At 38.8% G+C, this 15,019-nt stretch overlaps 1 protein-coding gene across 4 annotated transcripts in view; it reads left to right on the top strand.

Annotated features, from left to right (window-relative positions):
- Positions 1-433: 433 nt before the first annotated feature.
- The window catches only part of prkd4 (protein kinase D4), a 26,369-nt gene continuing 11,783 nt past the window's right edge, over positions 434-15,019 (top strand). For 2 of the 4 annotated variants that reach the window (XM_039659850.2, XM_089131274.1), the window contains exons 1-7: positions 434-1,168; positions 1,445-1,605; positions 11,529-11,667; positions 11,748-11,879; positions 12,170-12,318; positions 14,084-14,282; positions 14,620-14,697. In XM_039659850.2, coding sequence (XP_039515784.2) covers positions 1,111-1,168; positions 1,445-1,605; positions 11,529-11,667; positions 11,748-11,879; positions 12,170-12,318; positions 14,084-14,282; positions 14,620-14,697 — 916 coding nt within the window. In that variant the 5' untranslated portion in view covers positions 434-1,110. The remainder of the gene's footprint in view (positions 1,169-1,444; positions 1,606-11,528; positions 11,668-11,747; positions 11,880-12,169; positions 12,319-14,083; positions 14,283-14,619; positions 14,698-15,019) is intronic. The other 2 variants (XM_039659851.2, XM_039659852.2) reach the window with 2 other exon arrangements.

Genomic DNA, 15,019 nt, shown 5'->3' with positions numbered 1-15,019 from the left:
GACATTTAAATGTCATTTTGGTGATCAAAGATGAGTTTTAGGGATAAAATGATTTACTACAGGGGGTCTATATTGTCCATTTTGAAAACGATATCATCTAAATTACAAAAACACGAATTTGTGAAAATGGTGACGTCATGCGCGCGTGTATAACTTCCCAGATAGCAAACTGACATTGAATCAACGTGGAAACATGACATCGAAACAACGTTGATCTGACATTGTTTTGCTCATCGAATTAACGTTGAACCAACGTCAGATGCGTCATTCTTTGCGTCAAACGGAAAATCAACTTGAAATCAACGTTGTTTCAACGCTATGAAAGCAAACCAATTTTCGATTTTCATTTAGCTTTGAAGAATGCCGCGTTGGTTCAACGTTAATTCGATGAGCAAAACAATGCCAGATCAACGTTGTTGCGATATCATGAGAGACGTCGTTTCCACGTCGATTCAATGTTAGTTTGCTGTCTGGGTTGTTCAGCCCATTGTCTCTTTACTAAGTGACGCCACCTACTGGCCTGGCAGCAGAATACTGCGTTTTTAGTCATTTTCGTTGACCCGTATGAACGGGATCGTTTTGGCAATGTTGCCGTCTGTAGTAGAAAAGCGCAAAGGAAAACTTTTCTGTTTTAGTGCATCGTTGTTGTGTGAACGTACTCCAAGTTTGAGAGTATTATTATTGTTCAGATCAGCTGACTTACAGTAGATGGTCAACAACTGGGAATTTTTTTTTTATATATCAGAGTTTGACATTGGATTTCTGTGAAGCGCAAGACACACAGTTCAGTGATTAATGCACATTTTCACAGCATTAAACTGAAATTAGTCCCTTTGTAGAGTAAAGCGCTATTGAGCCCAGCACCGGCACATTTGCTTTCAAGTTCCCAGCTGTTTTAAAGTTCATCAGATAAGGTTTGATGCGCTGTGTTTGGTGGGCAGCTCTGCAGACCCACTCGTCACACGCAGAAACACTGAAGTTTGTGTGTCAACTTCCTGTCTCCGCTGCCTGTCATTCGACTGCTAAAGCATGAGGAAACCAGAGCAGCGACAGAAGCGTCTCAAAAAGGTCTGTGAAATGTGCTAGTTCGAATTCACCAACGTAAAGAAAATGGCTGCCAACACAAACCTCCGCCCAAAAAGCGTTGACATCAGCAGTTATGTCTCTGGTAAGTTCCACTTTTGGAGCACAACTATCTTAAGGTTTAATCTTAATGTTAACGAAGGCTAGTTTCAGTTGCTGCCTTAAGCTTGAAGGAGCCTCTTCTTTGAAGCCTTTTTTCTTCCTGAGATCTCAAGGACTTTCTGATGATGCTACATTACTATTAGTTATACACTATAAAACAGTTTTGCAATTACAAGATAGTAAAAAAGACAAAACAACAATACTGGTACAGGTAAATCTGAACCTGTGAACATCTGAAGGAACTTCTCTTTCCTCTCAGGATCTTTCTCTCAGCTGTCCATGGGGCCCGAATACAAAGTGATGGGACCCATGCGTGTCCTCTTTCAGATCGGGCTCCTCAAAGAGGAGGTACAGATCCCTGAGCGACGCCTCGGCTTCCAGCAGGCGAAGCATCTCGCAGCAGAAATCATCGAGAGAAAGGTACTGTGCAACCTCAACGTTTGATGTTTTTATCGAGCATGTGACATTAAAACTTAAAACCTCCAAACCGGTATGACTTCCATACAACAAATGAGTGAATGGGGCAGCCAAGCACAAAAAGAGGACTTATAATATTAAGCTTTAGGGCTTTCCGACCTAGAAACCCAAACTCTTTTTATAATTCCACTGCTCTACTTTTCCTTTTTTTTTTTTTTTAAATGTAAACATGCACCAGACGGACGTCTTTATTAAACCGGAACTTGCGACCGACTTTACTTCAGTGTTGTGATGCATTTTTTGAGTGATACGAATATTGAATGAGAACAATAGAGGGTGTGGCTTGTTCTTTCCCTCAGGGAATTGATTGGATCTAGAAAAGTAGGCGTTCCATTCAGCTTGATGTCAGATCTCGCTGCGTGCGAAAACGTACACTCTCTCTGTACTACATTTGAATTTTCATTTACTTCACGACCGTTAAAAGAAGAATGCTCTGTATAGATAGCACAAGGGTATTTGATGTCCTATTTACATCTGGAAGACGTATTTTTAAGAGTGTTTGCTCATCTGCAAGACGTCTATAGGACGTTTCCTGTCCCATGTCAAATAGACGTTTATAAGACCTGCATTCTAAATCATTACATCTTAGAGACATCTTCTAAACGTCTATTTGACATCTGACAGGAAACGTCCTATAGACGTCTTGCAGATGAGCAAACACTCTTTAAAATACGTCTTCCAGATGTAAATAGGATATCAAACAGCCTTGTGCTATCTGGGGTATGAATATGGGTAGCATGAATGAAATTCAGGTGTACACGTACTACATCCGCCATGTTGTTACCGTCACGTGACCTTCTAGCGTCGGTTGTGTCGCTTCACTGCTATTCACGTCCTATCCTGTGGCCTCATAGGAGAGCAAAATGTCCATCGTATGCACTCTTCAGCATCTCGCTGGAATTAGTAGGTCATCCGGGTTCTTTTCGCCTGCTGTGTATTCTGACATACTACTCTTTTGGCGAACTGTGTTTTGCATACTATATAGTAGGGAAGTATTCGATTTTGGATGTTTTGTGTGAACGGCACCTTATGGTCTGTTATAGTCATGTTGCAAATACAAATATGTACGTTTTTTCCACCGCTAGGGGTCGCTAAACTCTTACAGTAACAAAGGCGTAAGTTGATGACGCAAAATTCCAGTGGAATTATGGAACTTGTCGTCAAGCTGATGGATATAATAATGTTTATGGATGAGTGAAAACATTGATGTTTTTAACATGACTGATTGGCGCGATTGCTAATGAGAGACAGATATCAGTGCCACACGCAACGCAAGTCCCACGGATATAAAGGATATTTAATTCTACCGAACAACCCTCAAGTGCTGTATTACTCAGACAGGACAGTTTATTAGACGAATTAAACTTGTGAGGTAACGCAGCGCTGCTTCACTTGGTCTGCACTATCACACTAAACTGCATTTGAGTGTGTAGAAAGTTATAATGTTATTCTGTGTGTTAGTTTGCCTATATGAGACTAGCAGTATGCTAAATCAACATTAGAATAACATACAGATCATATTCTAACATTTCATCATGTTGAGCTGTATAACATTCATTAGTTTTATGTACATTTGCTCACCTGTCTAATAAAGCACATGCAAGAGTGGCGTCACTGTCAGACGTGGTGCTCTCTGCATCTCGAAATTGCCACGCTGATGCTGATACTGATCCTTGTTTTAGTTCTCCTTTTGTCCCAAAATACTGTTGAGCATAAGTTCTGTATCCCTATTCCGCGTTCCGGAAGCAGGAAGTGTGACATAGGCCTATCAGGTCAACGTGTGATCGTTATCCAGTGGATCTCTGACCTGAGTGAGTGGAGGCGGGGCTCATTTGCATATTCATAGAACCGCATATACTAAATGACGCAAGGGTATCGAGTTACATTATGCTGTTTTAAGGCATGAAGGAATTTTTTCAAGGAAAAAACATTTAATATGTCATTTTGGTGAGTTTTAAGGGATAAGTTTATTGACTAGCGGGGGACATTAAGCCCTGTTCTATACAAGTTGTTGGCATGTCAGTGAGAAACATATCTGAATACAGCAATACCTGTGTTTAGCAGTGTCAGGCTGTACAACAAAGGCAATTGCCTGCACAAAATATACTAGCATTATAATATAGCAAGTATAACATATGATAAAGTTTAAAGTGGCTTCATATAGGCTATTAATTAAAAACAAAAAAGTAAACATTCTTGATCCACATTTTTTGAACTAATTTTTAAGAAGTCGCATTAAAAACATTGCTTTATTTAGTGTAATCAAGAGAAGTAGACTACATCACTATCTTACGTTACTCCGACGAAAGTGACTGAACGCACCTCACCTCACGACGTAAACACGACTTCCCACACGGCGCGTTGTAAACAGCAGTTTTGGCGTTTGAGGGGAAAAGTGACGAATGGTGAGTGAACGCGACAGTTAAATCAAAGATTAGACCGTTTCATTCTTACCTTTACTGTGTGAAAAGTCAGGATAAAGCTGATCCGATATATGAGATGCGCAATGATAGCTACAGCCTTTAAACAAATCGCGTGCGGTGTTCGTCCAATCAAGTGACACTGACGCCGCAGACACGACCGTTATGCCAAGGTGACGTCATGAATAACGACATCGTTTTCATTTTCAGTTTTATTGGAACTATTCCTGTACATCGTCATGCGTTCATGCCAGGCAAACACCCACACTAATAAACACACATTACTGACAATGACTTCAGTGAAGGGCTGCATCCCCCAGTAAAAAGGTCAAGCGCATGCATGCACTCCATCGTTACACACCATTGTGACGCTCAGTTTCTCCAACAACAAAAGTGCCTTTTCAACTTTAAAGAGGAACGATAGCACGACTTGACTGGCCTTTAGTACCTCCAAAACATTTCCATTGCTTAGTAATAGTGTTTGAACAATGATTGGTTCATGAAGTCTTGGTTTCGACAGGTTGTGAAGTGAATGAACTATCATAATTCAGTAATCTGCAGATGTTATCTGTCTATATTTTGTTTTTAATAATCTAATATGTCTATGCTGTTGGTATGCGTGGTCATTGTTTTTGGTTATAAAAAGAATTTGAAGAATCCTCACCTAGTCAGAGGAAGATTCATGAAAGAAGGGGAAGTCAAAGAGTGTGTGTGTGAAGACACTTCAGAATTAGGTGCTACTCAAACATTCGCACAAACACACTTCTCAGCCCTCATTCAGCATCTCTCCCCCCTTCGACCGCCTCTCTGTTTGTCCGCTGCGGTTCACAGTATCTGCCTGTAACTTTCCAACCACAGACTCTTCCCCTAACACACACACATGCTCTCTCACACACAAAAACATGCACACACACACACCTGTTTCTCTGCTTGACCTTCTTATGGTGCAGTTTCCACTGCAGTGGTACAGGATCATCACACACACTGACCTTTTTTATGGAATGACCTCCCATACACACCCACACACATGAACACCGCTCTCATATAACATCATTCACACACATTAGATGCTTGCTCATATAATATAATACACATGCTGTATGTTTGGACTGGATTGCTCACTGCATACTTATCACAGTACTTAATGTTATATATAACCAGTGTTGGGAGTAACGCATTACAAAAGTAATACATTACAGTAACATATTACTTTTTGCTGTAACGCAGTAGTGTAAGGCATTACTAATCAATTTTCAGTAATATTTTACTCGTTACATGTTCAGTCAGGCTTATATTACAGTTGTATTACAGTGTATTTTACTTCTTAAAGGCAACAGACTATGTGAAAGTTTTAAAGCAGTCTTTTAGTGCCAGTTTAGAGCGGTCGCGTCTGTAACATTGTTTTTTCCTCATAAATGCGAACACGAAAACTAAAATGCCAACCCCTTCTCATCCGATTTGCGCAGTGTAATTAACAAAATTACAAAAAATATATATTTTGCCTCCTATTTTTTTTTGTCACGCATGAATGTGTGTCTTTTCCTTAATATTAAAAATAAAACATAGACTGATATTTGTCTAATGTCTGGAGTCCTTTAAGGAAGTATAGCCTATATACGTTTCAATACATGTATTTTCTGAGAATTTTTATTTCAAGTTTTGACTGCAAATGTCACGTCCATAATGCTGGAATTTTAAATAATTTATCCTCAACTAGTTTTGTGGTGTAGGTCTACGTATTTTATAATGTTAACTTCAAATAATACTAATAGCCTAATTTAAAGATAAGGCAGCATTGGATCTGGACGGTAAGGAGAATAACGCTGGAGTTGGAAGAGGTTTGTCGCGATTCTGTAGGTTCGTGGATCTGAGTCGTGTGGCGAATCACGATTTCGGTTTCATATTGCATATCGTTACAGCCCCAAAGTTAAGTTCTACTTAGTTATTTTGGTGAAAGTAACTCAAAAGTAATACATGAGTAATGTAACGCATTACAATTCTGAGACAGTAATATTGTAAGGTAATGAATTACTTTTAAATAACAGTAACAAGTAATACCTAATGTATTACAGTTTGGAAGTAACTTGCACAACACTGTATATAACTGTGTGAAATCATATGCAGTGATAAATGTTAGTAGCACACTTGATCTCTACATGATCTCATTACATTGCGAGTTTAATTTCAGTCATCGCAGAAACATGGTTATATTCATATTTCAAATTTCTTATTATATTTTGCTGTTTTTTTTTTTATAAAAGTGTCTAAACTTAAGTTCAATCACATAATGTAGGGGAAATAAATAAAACTAGGTTTATAAATCGCTAGAGGTTCATTTGAAATTGCATATTATTTTGCAAAATTGCGTTAAATGGGTGGTTGATTATAATTTTCCTTTTTTTAACTTAAACTTAACTTGGTGTGTTATGTTGCTGAAATAAAAATGAAAAAAAATTGTTAACATGCTATAAAAAAATATCTGTGAGCTATTTTGAGCTAAAACTTAACACATCCTGTGAAAAGGGCATTATAGGACGCCTTTAAGCATTCTCTAATAGAAAACCTTTATGAAAACGCTTAATGCGTCAATGCATTAAGGCAGTGTGATACTGGAGGACCAAATTCAGTTTACACCTTATAAATAAAAGCTATACAAGCAAGCACATGAATCCAGAATATGAATGCAACGTGTCATGTCATGTTTTCCTCAGGGAAATCTGTAATAATGAATACACTGAATGTGCAATTTAGCCTGTTGGGTTCATTTTCTGGGCTCATCGTCAATAAGGAGTGTATTGAAGTTGATCAACATAGTTCATAAAGCCAAGTTAAGCATTTATCGTTTTAAATTCGGCATGAAATGAAAGTGTCAGTGGTCTTTTCTTCTCTATTATGACGTATATCCAAGTGAAACTGCTTCTTGACTATGAACAAATGTGGGCGGGGCTTGAATTTGTTGATGGGGACTTGATTGGATGGTTGTGGTTTGCTATTGGTTGCTCTTGAGTTGATGGACACGATCTGAATCCCAGGCATAGTCTATATAAAAAACGCAACTACTTCCGGAGCTTTTGTTCAAAAAGTTGCTTTTTTAATTGATTGATAAAAAAGTGTTGAAAAAAAATGCATGGAACTAGAATTTATCTATATAATTTAGTAATTTTATTTAAAAAATTTAATTCTGTATGTAATGTGTGCGTGTATATATATATGAAGAGTTCAGATGCAAAAGCCTCTAAATGCCATTTGAAGTATTTTGCATTCAACGAATTGTGCTCTCCAGCGCCTCACTTTTTCAAACGCGCGTTGCATCGTTGCATTGTGTTGTTATGTACCAAAAAGCTATGACAGGATGTCTTCTAATAGCCTAGTCCTTTTTGTCCCTCTCTGCTATTAAATGCTGCGTCCCAATTCGCATACTATCCGTCCTAAATAGTATTCGAAAATAGAATTAGTACGTCCCAAATCGTAGTATGTTGAAATGAGTGTTTCAAAGATACTCGGATGGTCTACTTTTTCCGGTCAGAATCCGAAGTGCAGATCGATGCGCACTCTAGGTGCGTTCCATTGGACCGTAAGTAGACTGCGAAGTGGACTTAAAAAGGGTATTTCGCCATCTTAAGTGAGATTCCAATTCGAAGGGAACGAAGATGTTCAGTTCGAAGGGCACTGCAAACGGCATAAGGAATAAGGGAACATCGATACATCACTTCACAGGAAGTCAGTGAAGTCCACTTCAACTGATATACCGTGTTCAGGGAGTAGGGAGCAGTGAACACTGCGTAGGGACCCTGTCGAATGGAACGCACCTTCTAACGGCTGATATTGCCCACAAGCCATTGCGCGTTGGACGAGGATTCAGTTAGAACTACAAACAGGAGTAAAAAGTGTTAAAAAACTACAGACACGTAGTCGATACGGAGTCCCCGCGGTTGTGTAGTGAAGTTTAGATTCAGAGCTTTGAGTGATTAATTATCAGTATCTAACCTGAAGAAAATGAATTTATTCAATGTTGTCCACATTATATTGCATTTGCAGCAGCATTATGAACTTTTGTAAAGACACGTTTAGTTTTAAAAGCATCATTATATTCAAATTGCAAACACATGAGGAGAGCATGAAAGACCAACAACCGGCAGATGAACGTGCTCTCCGAAACGGTAGGAAATAAAATGAGATAGAATGGAGGATTTTAACTGTGACAGGATGATTGACAGGGTTTACGGTGACAGGATGCGCGGAGCACGCCACAGAGCTGTCCGTTAAAGATGACGTGATAGTATGTCCCAAAGCTTGCCTACTCTTTTGCTACACACTCAAAAATATGTACTTTTTCCTCACAAAAAGAGTACATACTTTTAGGGCGTAGTATAAGTAAGCGAATTGGGACGCAGCAATAGTTTTCCAAGATGGCGGAACTACATGGAAGCCTCTGTGGACCATGTATATAAAGATAATAAATTCTTCGTTTACGAGGATAAGTCAGCTAATTGGCTGAGTACACCTTTGAGGTCATATTTCTGAAAAAAAAATTGATTTTAAGATAACAAATTACATAAAAAAGTACACATTGTCCTTAAATTAGTTGAATCATGTATAACTTATAATAAAAACATGTTGCCATAATTTATTGATCATATAATTTTTACAGTGCATTAACGTGACTGAAACCATGAATGGCTCTGGTTATAAGCACACTTCGGCAAATTGACGTTTAGGGTTCTTGTGCACGCGCGCGGTCTCCAATTATTTTTGTAAAAAATAGTTCCTCTTTAATTTCCATAAAGGGGTCTGAAATAGGTGTGTGTCCCGCGCGTCCCGCGCTTTCCCTTCGGATCCGTCATCCCATCCAGAGAGATCTGACACGGAGGTTAACACCTCACACACCACAACATATACACACCACAACAAAGCGACACTCTGGCCAGCCAGAACACACTGAGCGCGACGGAAACGTGTGTGTTCGTGCTTTCAGAACTTTGTGTGATGTGTTGAGGTTCCTCTGAGTGTTCAGTTGATTGTGAGCAGTGTTGGGTGTAACTAATTACTAGTAATAAGTTACTGTAATTTAATTACTTTTCCATTGAAAATGTAAAGTAAGGGATTACTCTTCATTTATCAGTAATTTAATTACAGTTACTTCTGATGTAATTGAGGTAAATACTGTGTATAGATCAATCCGATCTCACAACGATTCGTATGATTTTATGAGGAATCTAAATATTACGATCGCACTCGTACAAATTCGTTTGAATTATTGTAAAATATGTATGAAAAAAAGTGTGAAATGTCATGAGATCAGACATAAAACAATAGTGGCTTTAACATCAAAGTGTATTGTCTGATGCTAAAAAGTATGTTTTTATAATGTTGGTCAGTTTAAGGATAATTCATGCAATTTTATAGTATTTATTTGAAAGAATTAAAACAGATTCATGTCTATCCTTGTATTATTCAGCTGGTTGAGATTGATATGGGATTTTGAAAGTAATTAGTAATTAAAAGTAATTAAATACTTTTTAAAGAGAGTAATTAGTACAGTAATCTAATTACACTGTTGAAGAGGTAATTTGTAACTAGTAATTAATTACTTTTTTAGAGTAACTTACCCAACACTGATTGTGAGTGAGAGTGTCAGTCAGTTGGAAGTTGATTGTGTGTTTGAAGCTGATGTGGAAGGTCTAATGGCGGCACCATGAAGCGAATTACTGTTGTATTGAACTAATGAAATAATACTGTGCTTGTGAACTATATCATATGGTATTTTCAAAGTATTACTTAACGATGAAATAAAAATAATTATTGTCAAATCCCCCCGAAAACACTGTAATTTCACAGTTTTTAGTGCTGTCTTAAAGGGTTAGTTCACCCAAAAATGAAAATTAAGTTATTAATTACTCACCCCCATGCTGTACCAACCCCGTAAGACCTTCGTTCGTCTTCGGAACACAAATAAAGATATTTTTGATTAAATTTGAGAGCTGTATAACTACCACATTGGCTCCTAAGGGACTGCCTCTTGACGGCCCAGAAAGTCAATGAAGAAAATGTTTAAATATCCCAAGTGACTACCGTGGCTCAAATATATGTTTATCAAGCGACGCGAATACTTTTTGTGCGAAAAAACAAACAAAAATAACGACTTTATTCGACTATTTCTTTTCTTCCTTGTAGGCCAGAAACGAGACTTCCTTAGATTTCCACGACGCATGCGCGAGAATTGCGATCTCCTTCAACTACTTCAGTTCAGTTCTCGCGCATGCGTCGTGGAAATCTAAGGAAGTCTCGTTTCTGGCCTACAAGGAAGAAAAGAAATAGTGGAATAAAGTCGTTATTTTTGTTTGTTTTTTCGCACAAAAAGTATTCGCGTCGCTTGATAAACTTATAGTTGAGCCACGGTAGTCACTTGGGATATTTAAACATTTTCTTCATTGACTTTCTGGGCCGTCAAGAGGCAGTCCCTTAGGAGCCAATGTGGTAGTTATACAGCTCTCAAATTTAATCAAAAATATCTTCATTTGTGTTCCGAAGATGAACGAAGGTCTTACGGGGTTGATACAGCATGGGGGTGAGTAATTAATGACTTAATTTTCATTTTTGGGTGAACTAACCCTTTAAATCACGCACCTTGGTCATGTGACCTGCTCCCACTGCACTTCCTTCAGCCTGATGTGTGAACGGGTATATACTGATTTTGAAAAACAAAGAAGCAAAAAAAACACAGATGGGAAAATGTAAACGTAGTTTAACAGATTATACTTTCTATAACTATTACAGTTTCCATTAAAACCAATACATTTCCCTTTATAACCATTAAACCATTAGGAATTCTGTAATGGTTTCTATTGTTTTTTTTCAGCAGGGTAACAAATCCCAACAATTATTTTATTTTTAGCTCCGTAAAATCACTCAAGTCTCAGTATCATCATTAACTAAAAAATCCGGTCAGTTACTGGCTGTAGTACAATTTGTGTCGTTTATGTGTTTAATTCAATTCATGTTTCCTAAATGTTTTCGGGTCGAGTCTCAGTTTGACTTGCATCCGTTTGATTTAAAAAATGATTGACATTTAAAAGACATGAGTGATGATGCAGTCGTCGAGATCTGACCCACTTTACCCCTCATGAGGATCAGTATGACTACTCTGCAGTTCATGTACTGTTGTGTGTGAGTGTCTGTCGATCTAATAATTCTTGTTGCACTGTGATGTTTAACACAGTGTTTTACTATTATGATGATTGTGTTTGTTTATTTATAGTTATTTATTATTTATAAAATATTTATATTATAAATTATGGAATTTATTAAAAAAACGTATTTATTTATATGCTATTTTATTTAATTAGTTCCTTAGTTGCTATTGTTTAACTGTTTTTTGTGTTGTGGTGATTTTTTTAATGTACAAACTAAGTAACCATAATGTGTGTGTGTGTGTGTGTGTTCAAGTCTCCGGAGTGCAGTGTCAATGGTCTGGAGGAGAAGCTGCTGTTATTCAGACACGAGCCGAACACTGAGCAGATCTTACACAGACTCACTGAAAAACATGAATTACGGGACGGAGATCTCGTGGAGGTGGTGCTTGCTGGTCAGTCAACACACACACACACACACACACTCACACACACTCCATGCAGATGATGTTGACAGCTGTCAATCCCTCTATAGGCACAGCTTTGGTGACCGAAGCAAAGTACCGCCCACATTCCTTAGTCGTCCAATCGTATCGCACACCTACGTTCTGTCACTACTGTGGAGAGATGCTGTGGGGCCTCGTCCGACAGGGCCTGAAGTGTGAAGGTATGACTGCGCGATACACACACACACACACACACTGTATAAAACGCAGCACAATAAAGTCTTATACAGAATATTTACATATACTTCGTTGCTTATTTGTTTGTTTATTTATGTATTTTATTTTTTATTTAATACTTATAACATTAATTATATTGATTTATTTATAAATATAATATCTTAAACTGTGTTCTGAAGATGAACGGAGATTACGGGAGTCATTAATGACATGATTTGGATGTTTTGGGTGAACTAACGCTTTAATGCTGATGTTTCGCTGTGACTGTGTTTAGGCTGCGGTCTGGACTTCCACAAGCGCTGTGCGTTCAAGCTGCCCAACGACTGCTCTCGCGTGTTTCGCCGGTGCGGGCCGAGTCTGTCGCTGTTTCCCCCGGGACGCCCGCCGTCGCTCTCCAGCCACACGGGAGGAAGCCTGGAGGAGGTCAGAACCAAGCGTGCCCTCAAAAGTGAAGCCAAAACGCCTCGATCGCCCCCCTGTGACCGGTCCTAGTATAGCTCATAACCCCCGCCTCCCCATGTTATTCAACGGGACGCGAGATCAACTAAACAATTAAATTACACTTCACATATCCTTTTTCCAAAGATAGTTTCTGTCATTTACTGTAGTTTCTATCACGTTGATGTAATTTCAAGTGTTCGTTTTTAAAATAAGTTTGTTTTTAGTTAGTTATGTGATGATAAAAACGGTGCTCTGACATCATGATTGACAGCTGTGAATGACAGGTTCTCTGTGCGAGGTAGTCACGGATGTTGATTATGTGGTTAGTAGTTGTATTTACCTTATTTTAACGAGGTTCTGCGATCAGCAGACATCATTGGAGAAGAACGAAGCAGACAGAGGACACTTAATGAAAGTGCGGGGCGTGTGCTTGCGTTTGATTCAGCGAGAATGAGGGCGTGGCCTTGATTTCGCGGCTTTACTTCCTGCTCACGACTGCGCATGACTGGTCCCGAAATACGCAAGAGTGCAGACTCACGTCCCAAGATGTCAGCGCCATATCGAGACACTGGCGGCTTCGGTTCACTCTGATGGAAAAGAGCGAAGGGGCGTCGTCCATCTTTTTTTACAGTCAATGGTCAGACCCGAGACTGCGCTTTGAAATGCTATGGCTGCACGATTACCTGCAATTTTACATGTAATCGCACTTAAATCGAGTTGCCTCATCGCGATTATTCAGTAGACGCAGCTCGTCATTGACGCACGGCTCTGTAAACGCTAGATCCGACCGATAAAGGATTTTGAAGGCCGATACCGATACAAATATTTTTTGGTTTTAAAATCCGATATTCCGATATATCGGCCGATATTTTTTTTATTTCAGAAACGCGCAACAAAACATGAACAGATTTCCCTAACGTTAGTTATTTGTAGTTATTTATGAGTTTATCTAAAATAATATGATAATGCATTTTAAAAATAAACTTGTTTCTTTTAGTCACAACAGAACAGACTGATGATAGTGGCATTAGGTAGCTTTATGGTTAGCTAGTCTATGATTAGCAATGGATAACGTCATACTGCAAATTGTACATTGTACATTTTCAATATAACAGGCCAAGGAGAGATGATGCGTCTCATTGCTATAACTGTCACGCGCTATTAAAGAAATACTTCAGTCACATTGTCAAAAGTTAAAAAGACAGTCAACTACACTGTAACAACGTAACGTAACTATTACTAGCTAATTTCGCTTCACTCTCGGCTTATTTAACAGCAGCAAAACTGGACATGATAGTCACAAATGTTGTCCTGCTTATTTGTGTTCAGAGAACTGATGCGGATGATCTTTTAAATGTTATTCAAGCAATGTATCGTGACCAACTCAACGAGTGTAGAGTGCCCTCTGGTGGACAAACTATACAACTCCAACACTCGTGACATGGTTCAAGCGTGTTTCGTCCGTTTTTATTTTATTTTTGAAATATTAATTTATCGGCCATTATAACTGCCGATACCGATATTTTGGAAAATGCCTAATATCGGCCGATAATATCGGTCTGGCTCTAGTAAACGCTGCTCGTTTGAGTCACTTATAACGTGCATAACAACATTACACGTGTCAAACATCTTTCCAAACATGAGGAGCATTTACATATAATACCGATCAATCTGCTCTTAAATCAATCGCGGTCTTTGCCCAACTCGTGCAGATCTTCTCCCTGACGATGTTTGTTTTCTCCAACAGATCAGCGTAAGGAAGCCGTCGCGCTCTCGGCCGCCGTCCTGGGTCGACGTGCCGGTGTGTGTGGGGGTTTCCGAGGGGAAGGAGGGCCGACCGCGTGTTCCTCACACCTTCCACATACACACCTACACCAAACCCACCGTGTGCCAGCACTGCTTCCGGCTGCTCAAGGGCCTCTTCAGGCAGGGCATGCAGTGCACCGGTGAGAGGGGTCAAAGGGCACAGATTCAGATCAAATGTTTTTTGCTGTGTCCCAGTTCACATACTTAGCTTGTCCACTGCATGGTAGGATCCGGCACACTGCAGTTTTGTACTGACCACAAATCAGTTATTTCTTTTTTAAAGTTGATTTTTTTCAAGCAAAAACTGTGCGAACAAATAATATCTGACTGTTTAAATCTAGTGGGGTTGAGTCTCAAACTGAGCTTTGATTTTTCGAGATTTTAAAGAAGCGTTTCCTTAAAGTCAAGTCAACCTTTATATACAGAGAACTTCATTACGTCTTCTGAGCAATAACATGTTTGTTCGTTTCTCTCCAGACTGTAAGTTTAATTGTCATCGCAGGTGCGAGTCTCTCGTTCCTCCTGAGTGTCGGGGAGAGAGAGCAAACGGAGAAGGTCAGTTTCATTCACAGTTCAAAACATTTCTAGGCAATTATACGTTTGTTTTTTGTCTCCCTTATTAGAGATATTTTGCTTACACTTTATTTTATTGTTACAGTGTCATTATATATTTGAGTACTGAGTGATTATACTTACTCTATGTTAGGGTTTGGTTGAGGGTTAGTTGCATGTAATTATGCATAATTTGCTGTTAATACTATGGTAAGTACATGTAACATGTTCAACAAGGACATTAAAATAAATTCTTACCCATATTTATTTATGTAATTACTGTAATGTAGTATTTTCATGTAAAGTAACATCAATTAAAGTCAGT

The sequence above is a fragment of the Pimephales promelas genome, chromosome 1, assembly GCF_988280905.1.
Source record: "Pimephales promelas chromosome 1, fPimPro1.hap1.1, whole genome shotgun sequence".
Lineage (NCBI taxonomy): Eukaryota > Metazoa > Chordata > Actinopteri > Cypriniformes > Leuciscidae > Pimephales > Pimephales promelas.
The sequence above is the reverse complement of the archived record's forward strand: the minus strand, read 5'-3'. Positions and strand labels throughout refer to the sequence as shown.